A 22,540-nucleotide genomic window follows, 5' to 3' on the forward strand; every position below is an offset into this window, starting at 1 on the left:
TACTGAATTCCTTGTCGTGATTCAAAATTCAAATCTATGACTGAAGAGATTCTTTATTCTCAACGAGTTTCTTTCACTGCTAGGTCCACTACGAATCAAGTGAAAGTTTATTCAATCATCAACAATGAAGATTATTTTAAAATCTAATGAAATTAAATAATATGCAGTCAAATGTATTAGGTACTTCTGGATTCGAAAAAAAGCGATTTCATTCAAAAAATTGAAAATCAAGTAGACCTAGACCAAAGAAGTAGGTACTGTGAAATAATAATGAGTATTTTATTGTCTTTTTTCTTTAGGGCTACCTACTTTCTATATAAATAAAAATATTAATCTGTGTACCCTTTTAGATTATTTTGTCACGACATGTTTCGGCTACTAATGCCGAAAACAAGTTATTTATTCTCCATCAAAAATAAGAATCTTCCATCAGTATTTTTATTTATTTTCAAATCACTTGAAAATGGCATTAGTAGCCGAAACATGTCGTGACGAAATAATATAAAAGGGTGCTCAGATTTATATTTTTATTTTATAATAATGAGGTTTGGAATACGAAATAAAATATTTATACTCTTCAAAATATGTTGGTTATTTGAGATGCTAACGAATCATAACTTTCATAAACATCATCAATGAATCATATGAGAAGTCTTTTTTGGCCACATTGTGTAGCCCTTCAATATTTGAATTGGTTGATCAAATTGTTATTTTGAATAACTATTCAAGTAGTTTGTTGACAATATTGAGAGTACTTTTCAATGAACCGAAATGAGGATTCAGTAAGGTAGGCTGAATAACATTCTAGTCGTTTTCTACACCATCCTCATGCTGGAGTTTGAGAGAAATACTGCAGTAGTCAGTATCAGTGAAGCACTATACTGTACTCTGTACAGAACCACAATTGAAGTTGTGTAGCAACTAATATAGTTTACATTTAATCTATGCCATTCTAAATTCATTTTAAACCATATAAACGAACTTCCATCTTCCACCTAACGCTTTCAAGTTAAATTCTGACCTTATTTCTTTATGGTTGCCGATGATATCTTAGCAGAAGTTTATTGGTTATGTATGTCCAACGGTTCTCGAAAACGGCTCTAACGATTTTCAATAAATTTGGAACATAGTAGGTTTATGATATAAAAATTCGATTGCACTAGGTCTCATCCTTGGGAAAACTCGCTGAAGGACATGAAAAGGATAATACGTATTCATCCTTGGAAAAACATATGATAATTTTGTTGTCTGTCAATAACAGAAGATGCATGTGCCTGTGTGGGAGATCAGCTGTGTAATCAATCAGCTTACCGTATCTAACGAGAAATATTATGTAGAAATTTTTATAGACTTGATAAAAATAATCTAATTTGTTGACATGACATGGTATATCATTCTAAATTAGAGTATATCATAATATTCAAAGTTAATCATTATTTTACAGTTTCAAGTGATTAGTGAGTGTTATTCAATTTGATTTGTAAACTACGGTATCTAAATTAGAACTTTCCTATTTTCAAATATTTGGACTGAAAATTGGACCTGAATTGAAGTGTATGGAACATAACCTACTTTTCAAACTATTTATTGTGTGTAAATCAAAATTCGGGGAAGAAACAATTTTGGGCTGTGCCTGTTAGTCCTTCCCCAATCGTTTTGAAGAATTGTGTTCCGTTTATCAATAAATAAATACCTAAATAAGGAACAAAGCGCGGTGCCCCGATATTGATATATGATTTATCATGTTAAGTTACCAGCTGTAATAAACAGGTAACCCATGCTTGATACGGTAGTTTGGAGTTGAAGTGTAGTTGATTGGTACCATCAGTTGTATATAGAAGACCTACCGTATATAGAAGGTATACAGAATTATTAGTCCCCCCCCCCTATCATTTAAAAACTGGAAAATGTTGGAAAAAATGATTCAACTCATGAAAGAGAGTTGTTCATATTGCATCATTAATTACTGAAGAATGACAGAATAATTTTACAATTTTTCTCTAATTTAGCTTAGCTGATGGTCATCCTAAAATGGAAGATGGAAAGAATAAGGAATTCTGTGTGATTCATCGTATATTGCATATTCCCTGGACTATCCATTGGCAATCAACAACTATGAACGCATTAAATTCATCTTTGAAACACTGATCTTACCGGTACCTATATATATATTTTTTTTTCTTATTCAATACTTTACTGATAGATTGATTGTCTACCAATAGACTAGATTGAGAAGAATGTGTTTTCGGAATAATAAATGCTGCATGACTAAGCACATAGGAAGTCCGCGTATTTAGATGTAAATGAAAATATTGATTGTCAGATAAATTTCATGATTCACCAAATAAAGTCAAGTATGACATCATGAGATACATTGACTTTTTAGAAGTATGAAGTTCGCCGGGCCAGCTAGTAAATAATATTTATATATACAATTTCATATTGGACATGTGAATTTTTTATCCAAGGATCACACAGTTTAGAATGAGTTGCTACAAGCAGCAAATCTAATAAATTAGTTGAATTTTGTAAGAGTAATTTGATGGAAGCAACTTTGATTTAACACAATAAGAATGAAAATACACAAACATAAAATCTGAAGTTTAATTACCTACCACATATTCTTGTCGATTTGAGCAACCATATTTTGAACATGTGGCCATAGCAAGGATTTACTAAAATTCATAAGAAAATGCAAAATTCACGCCTTCCAAAACTACTCACCATCAGAAGTGCCTCAGACTGTGTGTTTCAATTTTTAAATATCCTAAAAGGTTCGGTTCAATCCGGTTTTAAAGATAATGGAAGGTAATGACTTGGATTCGACTTTTAAATGATAATAGACTAATATTTCTTGATATCTGTTATAATAATATATTAGAATAACAACAACGAAAAGTAGAATACTCACACTTATCGCACTTATGAATATAAAGCCAAAACCTGTCCTCCCCCACCTTTTCTTTCTTTTTTTTTACCTTTGAAACTTACTAGACATATTGAAATATTGCATATCTGAAACATTCCCCCTCAATGTCATGCGTACTCCAAGATGGCGTGGCCTTCATACTTACACTTACTTCATACTTCTCTCCTTAGTCATGACCAGATAACTGGATTGACTGTGTCAGAAGTGGACCTGACTTGGTCCTTGTCGTAGAGTTGACATAAAACTATGTCCGTAATAACCACTTATTTACGTTTATAAACTTAGTCAAACATATAAAAAACATTTAAGAATAGTAATATTTAAACTTTTCAAGATGGCCTTGCCTGTATACATTAAGTTACATTAATTATCACTCGACGTTAGCTGATGTTTCTAGTTGCCTCAAAGTATTCCTCCACTGAATAGAATGGAGACTCTATCAACCAGTTTTTTATTTTTGTTCTGAAGCTCCTGTCGTCCAAGTTCTTCACACTGTCAGATAAGGCGTTGTAAATCCTCAGGGCTAGTATTGGGAAACAATCCTTCTTCTTACTCAGCCTGCAGAAAGGGATGTCTATTTTCGCTTTTCCTCTGGTGTTGTAGGAGTGTCTGTCTTCTCTTCTTGTGAGCAAGTGGAAATTATCCCTTGCGTGCAACAGGGAGAGCCAGATATATTGATTGTATACCGTGAGTATTCTCAGCTTGATAAAGATGGGCCGGCAGTGGTCCAAGTATCCCGCCGAATCTAGGATCCTTAGAGCCTTCATCTGCTGGAGCAGTACATCTTTACAGCATGGAGCGTGCCCCCATAACTGAAGTCCATAGTTGATATGGCTAAGAAACATAGCAAAATACACCTCCACCAGATGCTTCCTGGAGATTAATGGCTTCAGATATCTCAGTAGGTACATCACTCTGGCTAGTTTCGAACTGATGTTATCAATGTGGCTACTCCAGCCAAGTTTAGCGTCCAGTGTAAAACCCAGTAGCTTCACTTCTGTGAGATCGTCAAGCTGCTCCCGAACAAGAGTGCATGTTGTCTCCTGGGTTTTGCTTTCATTAAGCATCAGCTCGTTGCTGGTGAACCATTGCTTCGCCTGCTCAAAAATATCTGCTGCCAACCTCTTGGACAAATCTGGTGCTCTACCCCTTGCAAAAATAGTGGCATCGTCAGCAAACATGAGGATGTTGCCCATAAATCCAAGGTCATTTATCATTACCAGGAACAGAACAGGACCAATCACTGAACCTTGTGGCACTCCGTGACGAACCCGTAGTGGACCTGAGTTCGCTCCATCAAGGGTAAGAACCTGCCTCCTATCAGAAAGGTAGGCTCTGAGGTGACAAGGACTGGACCGCGTACTCCATAAGCAGCCAGTTTCTTGAGGAGAATATCGTGTGAAACACACTCAAAAGCCTTGCTCAAGTCCGCCAGAGCAAGAGACACTGAGTCACCCGCCTCAAAAGAGTTGAGGATCTCAGCAACTAGCTGTGATAATGCAGTGACCGTTGACTTTCCCTGCCTGAATCCATGCTGGGCGTTTGTAAATAGGTCTCTTCTTTCAAAGTAGAGAACCAGCTGCTTCTTCATGCACACCTCAAAAATCTTTGCCAGAGCTGGAATAATTGAGATGGGCCTGTAGCTGCACATGTCTGATGGATCTCCCTTCTTGAAGACAGGTACAGTTCTAGCAAGCTTCAGAGCAGAAGGGAAATAGCCTGCCTCTGGGCAAAAGTTCAAGACAATGCTGAGGGGGTGAGCAATCTCCTCAATAATAGCTTTCAATAGGTCAACTGACACACCATATATATCCTGGGTACTTTTACCTTTGAAACTCTTTACCATCAGAATGATATTGTCCTCTGCTGTTACCGGGTCCCACCTATCAAAGACTGTGTTGTGATTTCCTGTCACATGGAAGTCTTCATCTGCTTCACTTCTCCCTGGAATCGACTCCACTATCCTCTCGACCTGCTGAATGAGATAATGATTGAACTCATCGGGGCTGGCAGTGACTTTAGGCCTCACCCTCTGACAAGCAGACCCAGTGATGGACCTGACCAGGTTCCAAGCTGCCTTACACTTATTAGAGGCTTGGTTAATTGCACTTATGTTGGCCTCCCGTTTAGCTAGATCTACTTCTTGTCTATACATTTGTTTTGCCCTGAGATATTGCTCATTATATTTCTTTTTATCCTCATCATTGAGGCTAGCCCTGCTCTGATAGTTTAGTGACAGAACAATATTCTTGAGCAATTGAAGTCTAGGTGTGTACCATCACTTATTTTTCCTTTTATTATGTTTATTATGAGTCTGGCAACTTTGTAGCTTCTGTGGTCTTGAAGGGAAAATGTTCTTAATACTTCTGTGAATTTTTTGAAAAATGTATCAAATAACTCTTCAGGGTTTCCATACAGCCAAGGAAGTATCATTGTCCAGTTCACATCAGCTAATGCCATCTTCAATAGTGGAAACTTATCAGGATCGATTTTTCTCACTGATTTTTTATAAAGATTGTGCCATGGCAAGGTATGGGGGGTGTCACTCATCACGCTCCGCCAAACATCTATCACCACTGTATCATGATCGGCAATCAAAGGGTCCTGAACAACTACATTATAGCTCCAAGTGTCAAGAGAAGTAGCAACAGTATCCAAGCAATTATTTCCTCGGGTGGGCGCATAATTTGTAATGTACATTCCATGACTTTGGAGAATACACCTAAATGTGTGATAGATACTGTCATTAACATTTAACTGGATATTCAAATCACCACCAAGTACAATAGGCAAGTGCAAATTACTTAAACTTGAAAGAAATTTGTCCATAGCATTGGAAAAATGTTCAATATTGCCATTTGGAGAGCGGTAGACTGAGACGATAATAACAGAATACTCATCAATCTTTACTCCTGCAAGTTCAATATCTAGCTCAGCACTGAAGGTACTAAGATCCAGACGATCAAAACTTAAATTCTCCCTCAGGTATATTGCAGTTCCTCCATTCCTGTGAGTTATGCGAAAAAATCCAGTAGCAAATTTTAAATTTTCTATTACATTGAAGTATTCCTGTTCTTGAATTTTTAGATGATGTTCACTAATGCACAGTATGTCAGGACACATGTTATGAACAAAAAGTGAGACCAAGTTAATTTTTGTTCTAAGACACTGAACATTTACAAAGATTGTCTTTAGTTTTTAACCAGTGATACATTTGTCAGAGAGTCATGGTTAATCTCTCGGACTCTGACCATTTGAGTTTAAATCACTTGAATCAAAAGTTTTCATTCTAGTCTGTTTTTGTATTCTATTAAAAAATTTAGAAACAAAAACATTGCTAGGCCAAAAGTCTTGCTCAGTATCTGGGATGGGACTCCTATTTTAAATGATGAGTACTCATCTGGGAATTTAGATGACAACCTTTCAACGACATAATCTGCTGGTATTTTTTTTTTTCATAAATTCCTTAACATCAGAGTCTTTAGTATTTGGTCCAAACCGAGAGACAAACAGAAAATCTTCTCTGCCTACTGTGGTTAAGTTATGCACTGCCTTAGAGCTACCTGTAAAATAAATTTAGATTTGGTAGTACTGATTGATCAGTTAATTGATCAGGCCTGTCAAATCTTGAACCACACTACCACACATTTCCCGTACTGTATTGCTCCTCCATCACTTCCTACCTCTATGGGCGAGAATCAGCGATCCCTTTAATGGCTGAACTTGTTTTTGAACTGAGAAAATCTAATCGTAGAAACTCTCTTTCACTCTGTGGAGCAGACAGCACCCAAACACGAACAAAAGTTGCAAAAAGTGAAGATTGAAGAAGGTGGATGAGTGGACTGTGGATCACACAACACAGGAACACAGCGTTTCTTATTCAATTTTGAAGTGTTGTGATTGTAAATTTTATGAGTCAAATTATTTTCAAGCATTTAAAATTTTGCAGCTAGGGTATGCAGAACGTAGTTCTCATAAGATGATCACTTATTTACTCCTTTTGATATAACTGTAAAGGAGTATTAGCCTAAACTTCCAACATGTCTGATTTATTCAAGTCAGCGTTTGGTTATTTCAGCAGCAACTCAACCACTGGACAAGAAAATGATTTTGTTGGACAAACAGTTGAAGTAGGAAATGTCAAACTTCGGGTGAAGAAAGTGATTGCTGAAGGTATTCTAATATAATTTATTCTTTCTTCCACACTCCATTATAGCTCACCTACATTTTGAGTGTTGTAAAGTTTATTATTATTCTATTGCCAGGTTGGGTCAATTATATTATTAAATAAGATATTTTACACCTTTCAGATAGGCCTATATTGCTTTTGTTTAGAAAATATTTTCATATTCAAAATGACTATAATAGAATGAAGATCGTGTGAAAAAAAGCAGTCATGGTTTTATCAGACAGCATAACCCCATATCTTTGATAAAAACTTGATAGTAACTTATTACAATGTTATGATTATCGAGCTCCACCATGTAATTTGATAAAGGTATAATTTTATTAGGTAAAACATATTATGTTGATATGCAAATTTTTTACAATCTCTGTCAGATTATAAATAACTTTAAGCATGTTTACAATCTTACGGTACACAATATTCTCTTAAGGGGCGTTATCATAAATCAATTTTACATGGGTTGAATTATTAATGTATTTTACAAATTGAAATCAATTTTACAAACTTGAGTCTAATGTACCTTACCAATGTAAACCCTCTTTGAGTTTTGTTGATTGCAGTAGATGTTGAGCATTTTTGACTAGAAGCTACAATCCAACCAGCAAATGAAATGAAAACTGTTGCCAGTCAGTGTAAAATGTATGAAAACAACTATATAGAAAAGAATGATGCAAGAAAAATTAGAAGAAAACTTCAAGATTAATTAAATTTTTTACTTTATAATTATAATATTTTTGAGTTTATGAAAATTGGGGCCAAACTCTGATATCGCTGGGCGACTGCTGTATGGGCGGCTATGTATAATGTAAACTGGATAAAAATTTCCGCATTTCTATTATGCTAGTATAGTTGGAGCATTAGTTCTCAATTTAAAATGTTATTTACTGTTCTCCCAGATATTCCATTAGAAGAGAGGAGTATTCGACATTGCTTGATATGTTAGGAGAAAAATTCATTCTTGGTGGTGATTTCAATGCAAAGCACGTGCATTGGGGATCGCGCTTAACAACTCACAAGGGAAGACAGCTCTTCGAAGCAATGAAAGATATGAGGTGCGAAGCTCTTTCAACTGGTAAACCAACCTACTGGCCCATCGATACGAGGAAAATCCCAGATCTCATAGATTTCTTCCTGACAAAAAATATATCAGTTGATTATTTGCATTTAGAGGATAGTTTCGACCTTAATTCCGACCACTCACCCATCATTATGACTCTGAGTGATTCAATTCTACGGAAGGAAAATACTTGTCCAGCGTTAGCAAATAGCCGCACTGATTGGGATGGCTTCCAACAGATGCTGGAGGAAAGAATAGAATTGAACTCACCATTAAGGAACGAAGAACATATTGATCGGGAGTTGGAGAAGTTTGTGACTGATATCCAACAGGCAGCATGGTGTAATACCCCACAAATCAGAAGAAGAACCACTGGAAATAATTACCCTGCGGAAATCAGAGAATTGATTGTTGAAAAACGAAGAGCTAGAAGGAGATGGCAGCAATCACGTTCCCCCAAGACAAAAGAGTTTTGAACAATTTAACTCAAGAACTAAGGAGAGAGATTCAATGTATCAAGGAAGAATCAATTAATAGTTACTTGAGAACTTGACAGCAGAATTCAGCACGGACTACTCACTCTGGAAGGCAGCTAAAAAAATAAAACGAACCATTCAACAATCTCCTCCTCTCAGAAAGCAGGACAGACAATGGGCGAGGAGTAGTGATGAAAAGGCACAGACATTTGCGGATCATCTTGTAAACGTTTTCCAGCCAATCAACTCAGGTGAAGACGAAACTTTAGAAACGGATGAGAATATCTTACAGCCGAATCAAGAAATAATGCGTGTCACAGTAGAAGAAGTGAAAAGAGAAATAAGAAATCTGAATAACAAAAAAAACCCCTGGATTTGACATGATAACCGGCTCAGTCCTCAAACACCTACCAAGGAAAGCAATAGTGAAATTAACAAACATTTTGAATGCTTCTTTCAGACTAAAATTCGTACCAGGAATATGGAAAGTAGCAGAGGTTATAATGCTACTGAAGCCAGGTAAAGAGCCACATGAAGTATCATCATATAGGCCAATATCATTGTTACCGGTCCTATCCAAGTTGTTTGAAAGGATTTTACTTAGTAGGCTAAAACCAATAATTGAGAGACAGCACATAATTCCAAATCACCAATTTGGCTTCAGAGTAAAACACTCAACAATAGATCAAGTGCATCGGATTATAAATGTAATAGAGAAGTGCTTAGAAGAGAAAAAAAATTTGCTCAGCAGCTTTCCTTGATATAGGGCAAGCTTTTGATAAAGTATGGCATGAAGGTCTCATTTTCAAGCTCAAAAAAGTGCTACCAAAGCAATATACAGATATATTACAATCCTATCTCACTGACAGATACTTTAGGGTCAGGCATGAAAGTTCATATTCTGATTTGAAGGAAATTAAAGCAGGAGTTCCTCAAGGCAGTGTTCTGGGACCAGTTCTTTACCTACTCTATACCAGCGATATTCCCAGCCTTGATGAGAATACTACAGCAACATTTGCAGACGACACAGCCATATTATCAGTAGACAGTAATATACATATTGCAACAGAGAAACTACAGAGATCCATCAACAAAATTCAAGATTGGACTAGAAAGTGGAGAATGAAATTGAATGAAACAAAGTCGATTCACATCAATTTTACCAATAAGAAGGACCTGCCCATACCAATAACTATCAACAACCAAGTTGTACCATATGCTAATGATGCCAAGTATCTAGGTATGACCTTGGACGCAAAGCTTCGCTGGAAGGCCCATGTCAAGAAGAAGAGAGAAGAGCTTGGAATCAAATATAAGAAGCTGTATTGGCTGATCGGAAGAAACTCTGTCCTTTCAATCCGAAACAAAGTACTTCTGTACAAACAGATATTAAAGCCAGTATGGACGTATGGTATACAACTTTGGGGGTGTACCAAAGAAAGCAACATCAATATCATTCAACGTTTTCAAAACAAAGTGCTAAGGAACATTGTGGATGCTCCTTGGTATGTCAGGAACAGCGATCTTCATAGAGACCTTCACGTCGATCTGGTGTCCACCGAGATCCAGAGGCATGCGGAGAGGCACGAGGGGCGACTGCACCAACATGACAACGTCGAGGCGATCCAGCTGCTAGACAATGGAGGGTTGGTGCGGAGGCTCAAAAGGAGGAAACCGTTTGAACTAGTGTAGTGCTTGTTCAAGTAGTGTCCAGTGAAAGAGCAGAGCAGTGATTGAGTGAATCTAGCTTCTATAGTGCAGTCACTTAGAGTACCTATTTTTAGTATTTGATATTACCCTTTTAAGCATTTCTTGCGTAATTTTGGAAATTTCTACCTGTATGTTGTTCTTCGAACCTTGGTGGGTGTCCGGACGGTTCACATAGACACTGGATTCCAAAAAATATACAGTATAAAATTGCACGGGGGCAAATCAGGAGATCTAACCGGCCACTACAAATGGAGATAAGGCATTCTATGAAATATTCCTTTAAAACAGACATTTCGTAAATTATATCCATTTTGTATGGATGGAAATAGTCTTTGTGAAGAATCCTCCTCACAGAACAATCAGAAAGTCCAAGCACTGACGCATTTTTGCGTGCTAAACGTCTTTGAGACAGGAAAATTGAAGCTCTCACTGTATTGATGTTTTCACGTGATCTAATGGACCGTGGAGATCTTCGTTTTCATACTTATTTTTCTAAACAAAGTAATCCACGAAACAATTGAATTTATGGTCTGGAACATGGGCCAACGGGACTAAATTGAACCGAATCCGAAGGGCGCGCTGTGCTGCAACATCGACCAGCCACTCGAAAAGTAGGCCTCAACGGCAAGTTCCGCGTTGTTCCAACGCACAATGGCAACTGACCTGTGCAAAAATATAGAAAAAAATGCTGGGCTAGTCGGATGTCGGACCGTCATGTTAAAACTCTAGTTGATCCAACTCGTCGGACTAGACGTCCAACATCCAATAACGTCATATCCAACACTTAATGTTGGACCACTAGTAGGATAGTTTGGAATAGAATCGGAATGGTCTGATAGTGAGCCTTGAATTATCATTTCAAGGAAAATTCTCTTGTTCTTATCTATTAATGTATATCAAATTTATTGAGCTACTGTAGCTACTTTCACCAACATGGAATAAAGAATTTAATGAGTAAATTTGTCAGGTTCAAAATGAATATTATTTGTGTTGCAGAGGTTGATGGCTCCAGATGAGGAAACCAGTAAGAAGATTGTTCAAGAAGTCAACGTTCTCGTATCCTTTCAAAAAATTGTTCTAAATTCGATTTAGGTCTGAGGGAACCTTTTTGTAACCTATTTAGAACCTATTTTTAATCAACCTAATCTAATTATCTTAAGTTAGCTCTGAGGTAAAATTTGTTACTATTATGGTGGCGACTAAAGACAGGACAAGTGTGTTGAAAATGTGTGTACACACATGCTCGTCATGCGTGTTGTGTCATCAGTGAAAGGCATTGAACAAAAAACCTTTTTCTGACAGCAGCTTCCACCTTAAAATAAACAACCAATAATTAAAGCTCCTGAGAATTACAAATTATACTACAAAAATATAAAACTTCTTCTTCCTCTTTATCCTCGCCACTTCCCGTTATGCGGGGTCGGCTTTACCAATCCTGAGGCGCCATTCCTTCCGATTATAAGCATCGTGTGTAGAAAGATCCAAATTTTTCGTGTCCTTCTGGACATTCGTCATCCAAAAATATATTATATCCAGAATATATATATATATATATATATATATATATATTATATATATATATATATATATATATATATATATATATATATAATATATATATATATATATATATATAATATTCATCTATTACAAAAATATAAAACAACAAAGAAAAATATAAAAAAAGTCGAAGATTCGAAAACCTAACCTCAAAAAGTTTTGTTTCGTTCGTTCCTGTCGTTAGTGGTCAACCTAAGGTGACACATGCTCGTCATGCAAGTTGTGTCATCAGTGAAGAAGATGTTTTGAGATCTGATTACTATCTTTGATTTTTTGTTGTTTTATCATCATTCCCTGCTCTTTGTGAGGTCAAGTCTTTTTTTGTTCATTATGCTTTATAATTTTCAAGTAAATTCATTGTTATTGGTTGTTTATTTTTATGTCAGAAGTTGCTTCAAACAACTGGTTTTCGTTCGAAACCTTTCGTGTGAATATCTTTTTCGTTCGAAGATATGTCCGTCCACACATGTTCAACACACTTGTTCTGTCGTTAGTGACCACCCGTACTCTAACGTATTCTGCTTCTCTCAACAAAGTATGAAGAAGGCATGTTGTTTGCCTTTAGAGTGATGGAAAGCTAATAGTTTGAAACTTTATTCGAGATGGCTAATTGACGGCTTAAATTATAAAGTCAGGTGAGGTGGAACTTCTTCTGTCAGGGACTCTTCACCAATAAAATCCATACAAATATTACTATTCTAATTATTGACAATCTACTTCAACAACATAGATTGATTTGAATGGAATAGAAAATTCAATATTATTATGCACTATTATTTTTTCCCTTCGTATTATTGATGTGTGTTAGTTTTATCATCAGATACTTGTCGAAATAAGCTTTTCTTTAATGCATTCATTCAGAAAAAACTTTCTGGTCACCCGAACATCATTCAGTACAATTCGACTGCTTTCGTAGATAAGAATCAATCTGGTCATGGCATGGCTGAATATTTGTTGGTTACCGAATTGTGTACTGGTATGTATAACCATAGAGTAAAGATATTTAAAATTATTATTTTTCTCTCTTATCACTATCATCCGTCAAGGACGGCAAAAAAACTTATATCCAAAAATCGATGTGTGTATAACTAGCTTAAAGCCCTACACACACACACATAGATTTTCGCACATCTATTTTACTGCAATTTTACAAAGTTAACAAACATGAGTGAGAGGAGTCCAGTTTCACATAATGTCAAACCCATCTCAAGATAAGCTGATAAACTTCAATAATAATACTAAACCTTTTCATGCATAATACGTAAAGGAACAACATGATTATTAACCCAAATATGTTCCTTTATCAAATATTGTTTAAAATTACCAATAAGTCGATAATAGACAACATTTAGAAATAGAAAACGTTTTGGGGGGAAAGCCTGTTTTTCGTTTCTGACTATTGTATGCACTATCCAATAAATAAATAATATTAACATTCCAAACCATTAGGATTTTTATCAGGAACAACATTGTATGCTATACAATATGTATTTGTCTTGTTTATGGTAATTGATTTACAAATCATATCCTGTGAGGCATTTTGACATTATTTTTTTGCAGGTGGAAGCTTGGTAGATGTCCTAAATACAAGGACTTCTGCTCTGCCACCAGAAACTGTGTGCAAAATATTTTGGCACACATGTCAAGCTGTTCAACATATGCATTCTCAGAGTCCACCGATTGTGCACAGAGATCTAAAGGTATTCATTTCATTTGTTGTATTTTATTGGGTCGATTGAATAAATACTAGAATCCAGTGACTAGCTACTATAGTTTGTGTAAAACAAGTTGAGACTTGGCCCTTCATCCTAAGAAATTACAGGGTTGCCAAATCGTGTAAAATTGCAACTTTCTCAAATTTCCAATTCAACGTCAGAATTGGATGTATAATATCATCCCCGATATTCTAGTAGTGCTAAAAACGTTTCAGGGTTGAAGGATTAAAAGGAAATTTAACTTTTATGATGAAATTGGAAACATCGCGAATATAATTATTAATTAATAAATATCTATGGGTCGGATAAAAATGACCCAGACACCAATAGAATGGAGACAGTCTCCCCGTTGATTTGATATAAAATTATTACTCATTACGACGCTACATGATTCTTGGAGAAGTGATATTCAAAAGAAAAACAAATCTTCGCGATGTTTCCAATTTTATAATAAAAATTAAATTTCCTTTTAATCCTTCAACCCTGAAACTTTTTTAGCACTACTAGGATATCGGGAATGATATTATACATCCAATACTGACGTTAAATTGGAAATTTGAGAAAGTTGCAATTTTACACGATTTGGCAACCCTGTAATTTCTTCGGATGGAGGGCCAAGTCTCAACTTGGTCCACACAAACTTTAGTCATTGGTTCTAGCCAAGGAACCTAGAATACCTATATTCTAGATACATCGGTTCTAGCTATACAAATAAGGTTATACAGCTGTCTAAAATCCTAGCATCTGCTTGAAAATTTCTTAGAACCTGCAATTTATTCAATTGACCAGTATGATAACATTGACAACATACGTCATAATTAGGTAGTTCTTAATCCACCTAAAACTGTAGGTAGATCTCTCATTATAATCCGCCTCATTAGTCACGCACAAGCCTAGTGCTTATGTGGGGGCATTACCCTCAGCAAAAAAAAAGTGATGCCCCCAGCTGAAGGCTAGAGTAAAGAGGCGGATGATGATGATGAATAATCTTAATAACTCAATATTTTCAAGTTCTGAGAGTTTATTGAATGTAATCATTCTATTATATTCGGTTTTAATCAAATCAAATTCAAAATTTCTAGTTTATTTCTGGACTGAAAAGTGTACTCAAATCAATTCAAGTGACCTATAATTTTTAAGAAAACCTATAGTTTGAAAACTTTTGCATAACCTATAATTTTTATTCATTCATAACTCTACCTTCATTGTATTATCAATCATCCCATCATCATCACCTAGGCTTAAAATACTTCTAGAAAGTCACCTTTGTAAAATAATAAATAAATAGATGAGAGATGAATGGACCTACAGTTTTAGGTGGGTTCCAAACCACCGGGAAGCGATTTACAACTCATGAATCAAGCGGCTTTAGCAGGCGCATGATTCTTAACACTTATCTAAGCGATAGCTTATCAGCGCGACCATTGAGTCAAACCGCCTCCAACGCATGCACAAGCCTGAAACTTTTGTGGGCATCACCACCAGCAAAAATAATAGAAATCATCCAAATTGGTTGGGAGAAAATGGATGAGAAATTAATGAGCCTGAAACTTAAGATTGATGCCACCTTGAGAACCTTACTGAAGTGATTTGATCATAACTAATTGCGGTGACATTTATTTACGAGGGGCTCGTGACTCTTAGCATTTCCACTTCGCCTCTCACTTTATTCCAATGCTTTACATGTATCTTTCCAATATTCATTTCATGAAACAATAATTTATTTACTTAAATTCCAATTTGAAATAGGGTCTAGATCATTGTTATGCCTTTCATAAATGCAACATCCTACTGTTATCTACAAATGATGTGATTTCTAGTGGAAACTAATTAATATTTGTTTCTGAACTTTGGCGTTTCCAGATAGAGAACTTGCTTCTAGGCACTGATGGCAATTTGAAACTGTGCGATTTTGGAAGTGCAACAACACAAATATTTCAGCCAGACAACAGTTGGTCTGCACAACAACGCGCAATGCTAGAAGATGAGGTCAGTCAAACTCAAAGTGAAAGAATATTGATAAAAATGTGATTTCAAATTGAAATACAGGTCTGAAATTGTATTGATTATTCATATTTTCATTATCAAGTATTGAAAAAAGGTTCATAATATTTTCTCTGTTCACAGATGAATAGATGCACAACACCAATGTATAGAGCCCCAGAAATGGTTGATACATGGAATAATTATGTTATTAGTACTCCTAGTGATGTATGGGCACTTGGATGTCTTCTTTATGTTTTGTGTTATATGAAGCATCCTTTCGAAGACAGTGCAAAACTAAGGATCTTGAATGCCAATTATACTCTTCCTCCAAATGATTCAAGATATTCGGACTTCCACCCTTTAATAAGTAAGATAAATATTATTCTAACCTTCTATTTCAATTACTGATTGCATGTAACTTTTAAATAAGATGTTTAGTCATGATACAGAAATTCATAATATAGCGTTAATATACATTACATTACCAGAAAAATGTATAATACGAAAAATGAAATGATAAATATGAATCATTTCTCCAATATATATTTATTGTATTGTATCAAGTAACTTGGAATATCATTGATTTTTTTTTAATTAAGTCTAGGTATGAATTACGTAGCATTACATTGTTTTCAAATTGCATTTTATGATTTAGTTTTAATTATACTTTCTTGAATGCATTTTCTAACGTATCTGTATTAAATTTGAAAGAGAAAGTCTTTCGGATGTCGTTCATGATGTTCATTTGTTCCCTTGCTGATAAAATCCGAGACAGAGCATTAAGAGTATGTGCACACAGAGAGCAGTCACTGGCTAGAGCGGTCTTAGGATATAAAACATAAATCTAGGTTATATCTTCTCAAGACCGCAGGACGTCAGAACGCCTGACCGCCGCTCTATGAGCACAAACACTTTTTCACTGTATCAAGTAAATACCTACATCATAAATATGTAAAGTATACTAATTAAATAGATCTGAACTTAATGTTTTTAACTCGATTATCTCAGCGAAATTGCATGCTATGATCATGCTACTGAGCTCGTTTTAAAACTCATGCCCGTTTTCCTGGTTAGTATTATCTTATCTCAGGCTCGGTTTCTAGGACACTCTTGATAAATCTAATGGATCATGAACCTATACATTTTATATATTTTAAGGTCCATCAGACCTGATAGTACTCTAAAAAATGGGTCTAAAACCTAAAGATTCTCTGCTTCATTCTCGATCATTTCCTTGTGCAATATGTTTGATGCTTGGAAAATTATTAATAGTTAGTAAATGGCCATTAGAACTATTATGTCATAGGGTGTACAATATTTTAATATTGCTGTTTTATTCTGAATTGTAGGAGGTTGCCTACAAGTCGATCCACAAAAACGGTTGACAGTGTTTGACTTGCTCGAACGGCTTGCAGCGATTGCGGAAGTTCGAGGAATCAATGTTCGCGAGCCTCTCGGAATTGAGGGAAAGAAAATCAATACAAAGCCTGGTACATATATCAGTTTGTCGCAACTGAGATTTGGTATAGTTCTGTTCTTTTCATTTTTATTTTATGCTATTCTGTAATGCTGTTTATTTTCAATTGTATTATTATTTATCTAGTGCTATTCGATATAGTTCTGTATCCTTCATTTCATCCATTTACTTTTTTATTCCTTCACGTCAGTTTATTTTTTGTTAATATCCAGTTTTGTGTTAAAAAAATATTAAATCCTGTGAAATAGGAACCGTTGTTTATAAGGTGCTCTTTGACTGCAAACTAATGCTCCACTTCTATCTTCACTATTCTTTGTGTAAAATGAGACCACCTCAAATTTAGCTATCCATGAATAGACATATGGGACTCTTGAATTTAATTTTTTGTAAGATAAGCCTATGTAGGCCCCGAAGTCCTACGTAGTGCTGTATCGTGCTGTATAATATATTTCTGTATAGTTAGCTGATTCCTTTTTGTTCAAGGCTTCTGGGTTCTGATTTTTTACGAAAGCTTTTATGATCATGATTTTTATTCAAATTTATTCACCAAAATACACAAAATAAAATATTTAATTGAACTATTAATGTTATAACAGATTGCCATTATTATGGTTCAATTTTTTCTGGAGAAAAATAAAATTACCCATTGCAAAAACCTCGCCAGCTATCACAAATTGGAATTAAAAGCTATTATTTTATTCATTACAACGTATTGATTAGTATTCAACTATTGGCTCAAACTGGTTGAGGTTATAATTCAACGTTGAACGCAGCTGTTGCTAAAATGACTAAAGACACACTGATCAATGTTTAACTTGGGAATAAATTTATAAACGTCTCGTTTATAAACTTGATTTGTGCCGTGATGGTGACAAAAGGTAGTCACATTGTATTTTTATGACGTTCTTGATAAAACTGTTTTATAGTGAGGTCCATGTTATAATGACAGTATTTGATTTACATTGGTATTGCTATCCTTGTTTATCATTCGAAAATGTAGATAACGTTATCCTTTTCTAGCTCCTAAATGTTGCCTGCTCGTTTTTTAACAATATAGAAATATAATTAACAAAATATTCAATCTCAATCATGAAAATAATGTATTATTAAATCATTGAAATATTTTAATAAAAAATTAACAATTTATATTACATCAGATATACCGGTATCATCTATCTTCTATAGAAGTCAGTGGCAGGCAGAGAATCGGCAACGCTGTTCACCTATCTTTCTTCACTGCCATTATAACGTGGACATCACTATAGTCACATTGTATGTTTATGAGGTTCTTGATAAAACTGTTTTAGTTGTTTTCTCATTAGACATAATATAAAGATATTTTTTATAATATTGTATACTCAATGTAACAAAAATATTATTATTATTCCATACTAGCTGCAGCTAACCTGTGCTCCGCAAGGGTCTAATTAGAAACTTGACCTACTGAAATCTTGTAGAATTTAAAATAGTCCTATAACCATCCTCAGTAAATCATATGCAAAATTTTAAGCTAATCAGTACAGTAGTCAGACGTGATGATTCGTCATTCTTGAATTTTCTATCCCGTACGTATAGGCTATAAGCCAGTTCTTTCCTTTATTATATTATAGATAATGATTTGTTGGTATATTTCAGGGCCTCTATCAGCAGTGAATAACGGCTCTTCTACGCCACCTCAGTCGGTCGGTAATGTCACATCAGCCAGTCCGCAGCATCAGCCTGCCAATGCGCATGCGCAGCCTCTCACCAATCACAATCATCAGCCCCCGCCCCCTCATCCTCCACCACCGCAAAGGTATTTCTTATCACAATTTCTACATAGGATAGGAGGGTTGGGATAAGTGGAAGAGGGGGCTCTTATTGCCTCAATTTCGCTCTCAACACTTGTAATATTTTACAGTGTAATAAAGGCAATCCATCTATATACATCAATTAGGGACACATTTCTCATTCATAATAAAATGTTCTCAAATATGAAATCGCTATAAAGTTGTATATGATTGGTCATATCTCTAGTGAGATTTATGTTATAAAGTCAGCTCCTCATTAACATTGATTCAATCAATCAATAAATCAATTTTATTGGGAAAACATTTTGGCATTGTTGGGTCCTGCTAAACCCGGTTTTTCAGCAGGTGCCTGATGAAAACAAAATTATTCTCAACGTTAAATTAAATTGAAGTATAAATAAAATAAAATAAGCTCATTTGTCGTGAATCAAGAGTAGTATACAAGAAATGAAATAAAAGAATTACAATCATAATGATAAATTATAAGAAACATAGATTATTATCATGTTTAGAATTTGAACATGAGTATAATTTGTGGATTTAAGTGAACTTTTTAATATTTTTTTTGTGATTGTGAAGGAAGATTTTTGTTTGGATTTGTATTTTGAAATTAATCTGATAAATTCAAAATTATTGTAGTAGCTACATACATTTTTTGGACTCAAAATAGTGTGTGAATCAAGTTATCATTTACATAACCTCTAGACTGTGTATTCCAAATTAAGGTTTAAAGCAGTTTTGGGCGAATGCCTGTTGTTTTTACCTGCATTGTATCTATTGTCTATGAATAAATGAAATGAAACATAATAATTACAATAAAAAGAAATAGAGTTAATAAATAACATTATCGTAAGCATGATAAATAAGCAGTTATTATAGAACTAAAAGGGGTTAAGTCCATGTCTGTCATTAGACAAAATCTTATTTGTCTCAGTCATAATATGTTGTCAAATATGAAATCGCTTAAAGTTGTACTAGAAAGATAGTTGATCGGTCTATAGTGAGTTTTACTCTATTAAGTTAGCACATGATTATCATTGGTTTACTGCCCTGTCATTGGACAAATCAGATAGCTCTATCCTTTTTTACCTCCATCCGCACTGTTGCCAAATCGGTTTTAGACTATGAATAAATATAATGAACTGCAGTAGAGCACCGATTATCTAGAGTAATGACAGTTTCTGGATAACTAATAATCCGGATAATCGATTTTAACTTGATTTCATCCTAGCTATCAATGTAGAAGTAATTCAAACTTTGAACTCTTCCCTACAGTACAAAGTAGTGGTAGTGCTTGTAGTTTGTAATATGACTTGAATCCATCATACACATTATAGTCAAAATAGACACCGTGTTGTGTAATTCAATAAGATACAGTAACTCAAATATTTCATATATTAAAATATTGTACGGCACCTTGATTGCAACGGGCCTATCAGCCGCTTGAAACTCATAAGTTAGGTTGGGTTTTAAGAGGATTTCATTTTTTTTTTATTATCACCTAGCGGACGTTCGGAAAAGAACCGATGTCCGGATAATCGGTGCTCTGCTGTTTGTAGACTACTAATATTATAAAAATGTATTATTGAATCATGAAATAGTATATTTCGCACCTAGGGCCGAAAATGAGATATTTCCGGCTCGAAATCGGTTTTTAAGTCCGAGGCCGTAGGCCGAGGACTAGAAAAGATTGAGAGCCGGAAATACATTTTTGCCCATGGTGCGAACACTATTTTTCGCCACACCAAAAAAAAACTTCCCAATATATAAGAAATTGAAAAATAAATAAAATTCAAACAGCCTATTTTGATAGTTTGAATCTTGGTTATGACAACTTTCACTGTCAATTAATTTCAATATTACTAATTAATAATTTACAATAGTGACAATATCTTTATACTATTAATATTTCAAATAATTGTTTGAATTTTTATAGCTCGCGCTTTGCGCCTGGTGCAATATCTCATGGATAGATGGATGAATAGAATTTTCATTACTATTTTGAAATAATGTGATTAAAAAATTAATATAATTGCATATTTCACAGTTTTGTCTCAAAATATATCTAAAAAATTGATTGAAATTTAAATTACGGTAACTAATATAAAAAATAGCTAATAAAAGTCGAAATTCATCGACAAAGAAAATGTCACTGACCGAGGTTCGAACCTAGATCATGTTTGTAATTCACTGAGCTTTGAGTTCTGATGTATTACGCCTTTACGCTTTCGGCCATTGCATATTTTTGATCGAAGAGGCCTGTAAGTCAGGTAACATATGTAGGCTACTATAATATAGTGTAGCTTATAGCGGCAAACTTGAAGCCGGTTTGCCGGCATTTTCACAACAAAATATTGCTCTGAAAATAGTTAAATCATAGAGAAAACATTCGAAGATCCAATCTTGAGTGGGCCTAATGTTTTCTCTATATGGTTTGATATTGAAGAAAAATTATCTAAAAGTTTTAATAATGAATTACGGAAAAATTACTAGGAATTTTTCAGTCAAGGCTGAGTTTCACCAGTAGGCTTACCTTAAACTTTAGATCTCTGCTGTATTTTCCTATTATTATTGTTGATTGTATTGCATTAAGAAGTGGAATTCGATAATAAAAAAGAAACAATTATTACTCTACCTCACTTTTAAATATTGATACAATTATTGTACATTGATTTCAAATTCGATTCTTCACTTTTAAAGACTTGCGATACTTACCTTTCTGACAATGGACAATGCAGCCAACATTATATTGTTAAGGCTATGGAGATATCATCGTATTCTATTATTTGATATCAAAAACACAATAATAGATATTAAATTATATTATGAAACAGTAATTCATAAAATATAATAGACATGATACCGCAATTCACGATACATAATTATATAGATTATTACAGTCGTTATGAGATTATCTCTATGATTTTTGTGAGATCGGACACGATCAGCTGTTATTCAAGGTCATTTTACAGCCCTAGGGCCGTAAAGTTTTACCGGCCTGGTCGGAAAACAATCACTTTCGGCCTCCATATGACGCACGTAAACCAGCTCATTACATCCAAGTGTGGCGAAAAGATATATTTCTTTGATGAATGTTTGGGGTGTAATCATTGATTATTAACAAGCATAACAAAATTGTATTAGATTAGTTATATAAGGAAGACTTGAATCAAATAGAAGGCGGTGGTAAAAGAAAACTGGTTTCCTATCATTTTCCCAGACCAACGTGAATCTCACTATAGATAGTTGATCGTTCATATCTAATCGAAGGTCTATCTGTCAAAATTGAACTATCGAATTCGTGAACCTCCAAACAACATTCGATACACAAATTATAAATCATATAGAGTAGCAAAAGACCACTGACGAAATGTTATAAATTAGGATTGTTTCGAAGGTTCATTACTGAATAGCATAACCGTTTTTACACTTACCGACTGTCGCCCGGCATTTATCTTCACGACACTGAGAATGTATTCCAATTGGCTAAGAGTTACGTGCTTGTGAATATGTCCTCCGATTGGCTGAAAATCAGCTTTTGGTGTGAATAAGTCAATTAGAGGACATTCTGGGTGTCGTGACGATAAATGTCGATCAGTACAATCGGAAAGTGCGAAAACGTCCAAATGCGTGAAGTTGAACTTTGTATTAGCG

The 22,540-nt window shown here is 34.8% G+C and overlaps 1 protein-coding gene across 1 annotated transcript in view; it reads left to right on the forward strand.

Moving 5' to 3' along the window:
• The first annotated feature begins 6,826 nt into the window (after nt 1-6,826).
• LOC111064081 (cyclin-G-associated kinase) overlaps nt 6,827-22,540 on the forward strand; it is a 39,006-nt gene continuing 23,292 nt past the window's right edge. Inside the window, exons 1-8 of the mRNA XM_039419982.1 lie at nt 6,827-7,102; nt 11,341-11,414; nt 12,780-12,894; nt 13,479-13,618; nt 15,497-15,622; nt 15,761-15,986; nt 16,969-17,142; nt 18,732-18,891. Of these exons, the coding sequence (XP_039275916.1) occupies nt 6,970-7,102; nt 11,341-11,414; nt 12,780-12,894; nt 13,479-13,618; nt 15,497-15,622; nt 15,761-15,986; nt 16,969-17,142; nt 18,732-18,891 (1,148 nt within the window). The 5' untranslated portion in view covers nt 6,827-6,969. The remainder of the gene's footprint in view (nt 7,103-11,340; nt 11,415-12,779; nt 12,895-13,478; nt 13,619-15,496; nt 15,623-15,760; nt 15,987-16,968; nt 17,143-18,731; nt 18,892-22,540) is intronic.

This window comes from Nilaparvata lugens, chromosome 2 (assembly GCF_014356525.2).
Source record: "Nilaparvata lugens isolate BPH chromosome 2, ASM1435652v1, whole genome shotgun sequence".
In the NCBI taxonomy this organism is placed as follows: Eukaryota; Metazoa; Arthropoda; class Insecta; order Hemiptera; family Delphacidae; genus Nilaparvata; species Nilaparvata lugens.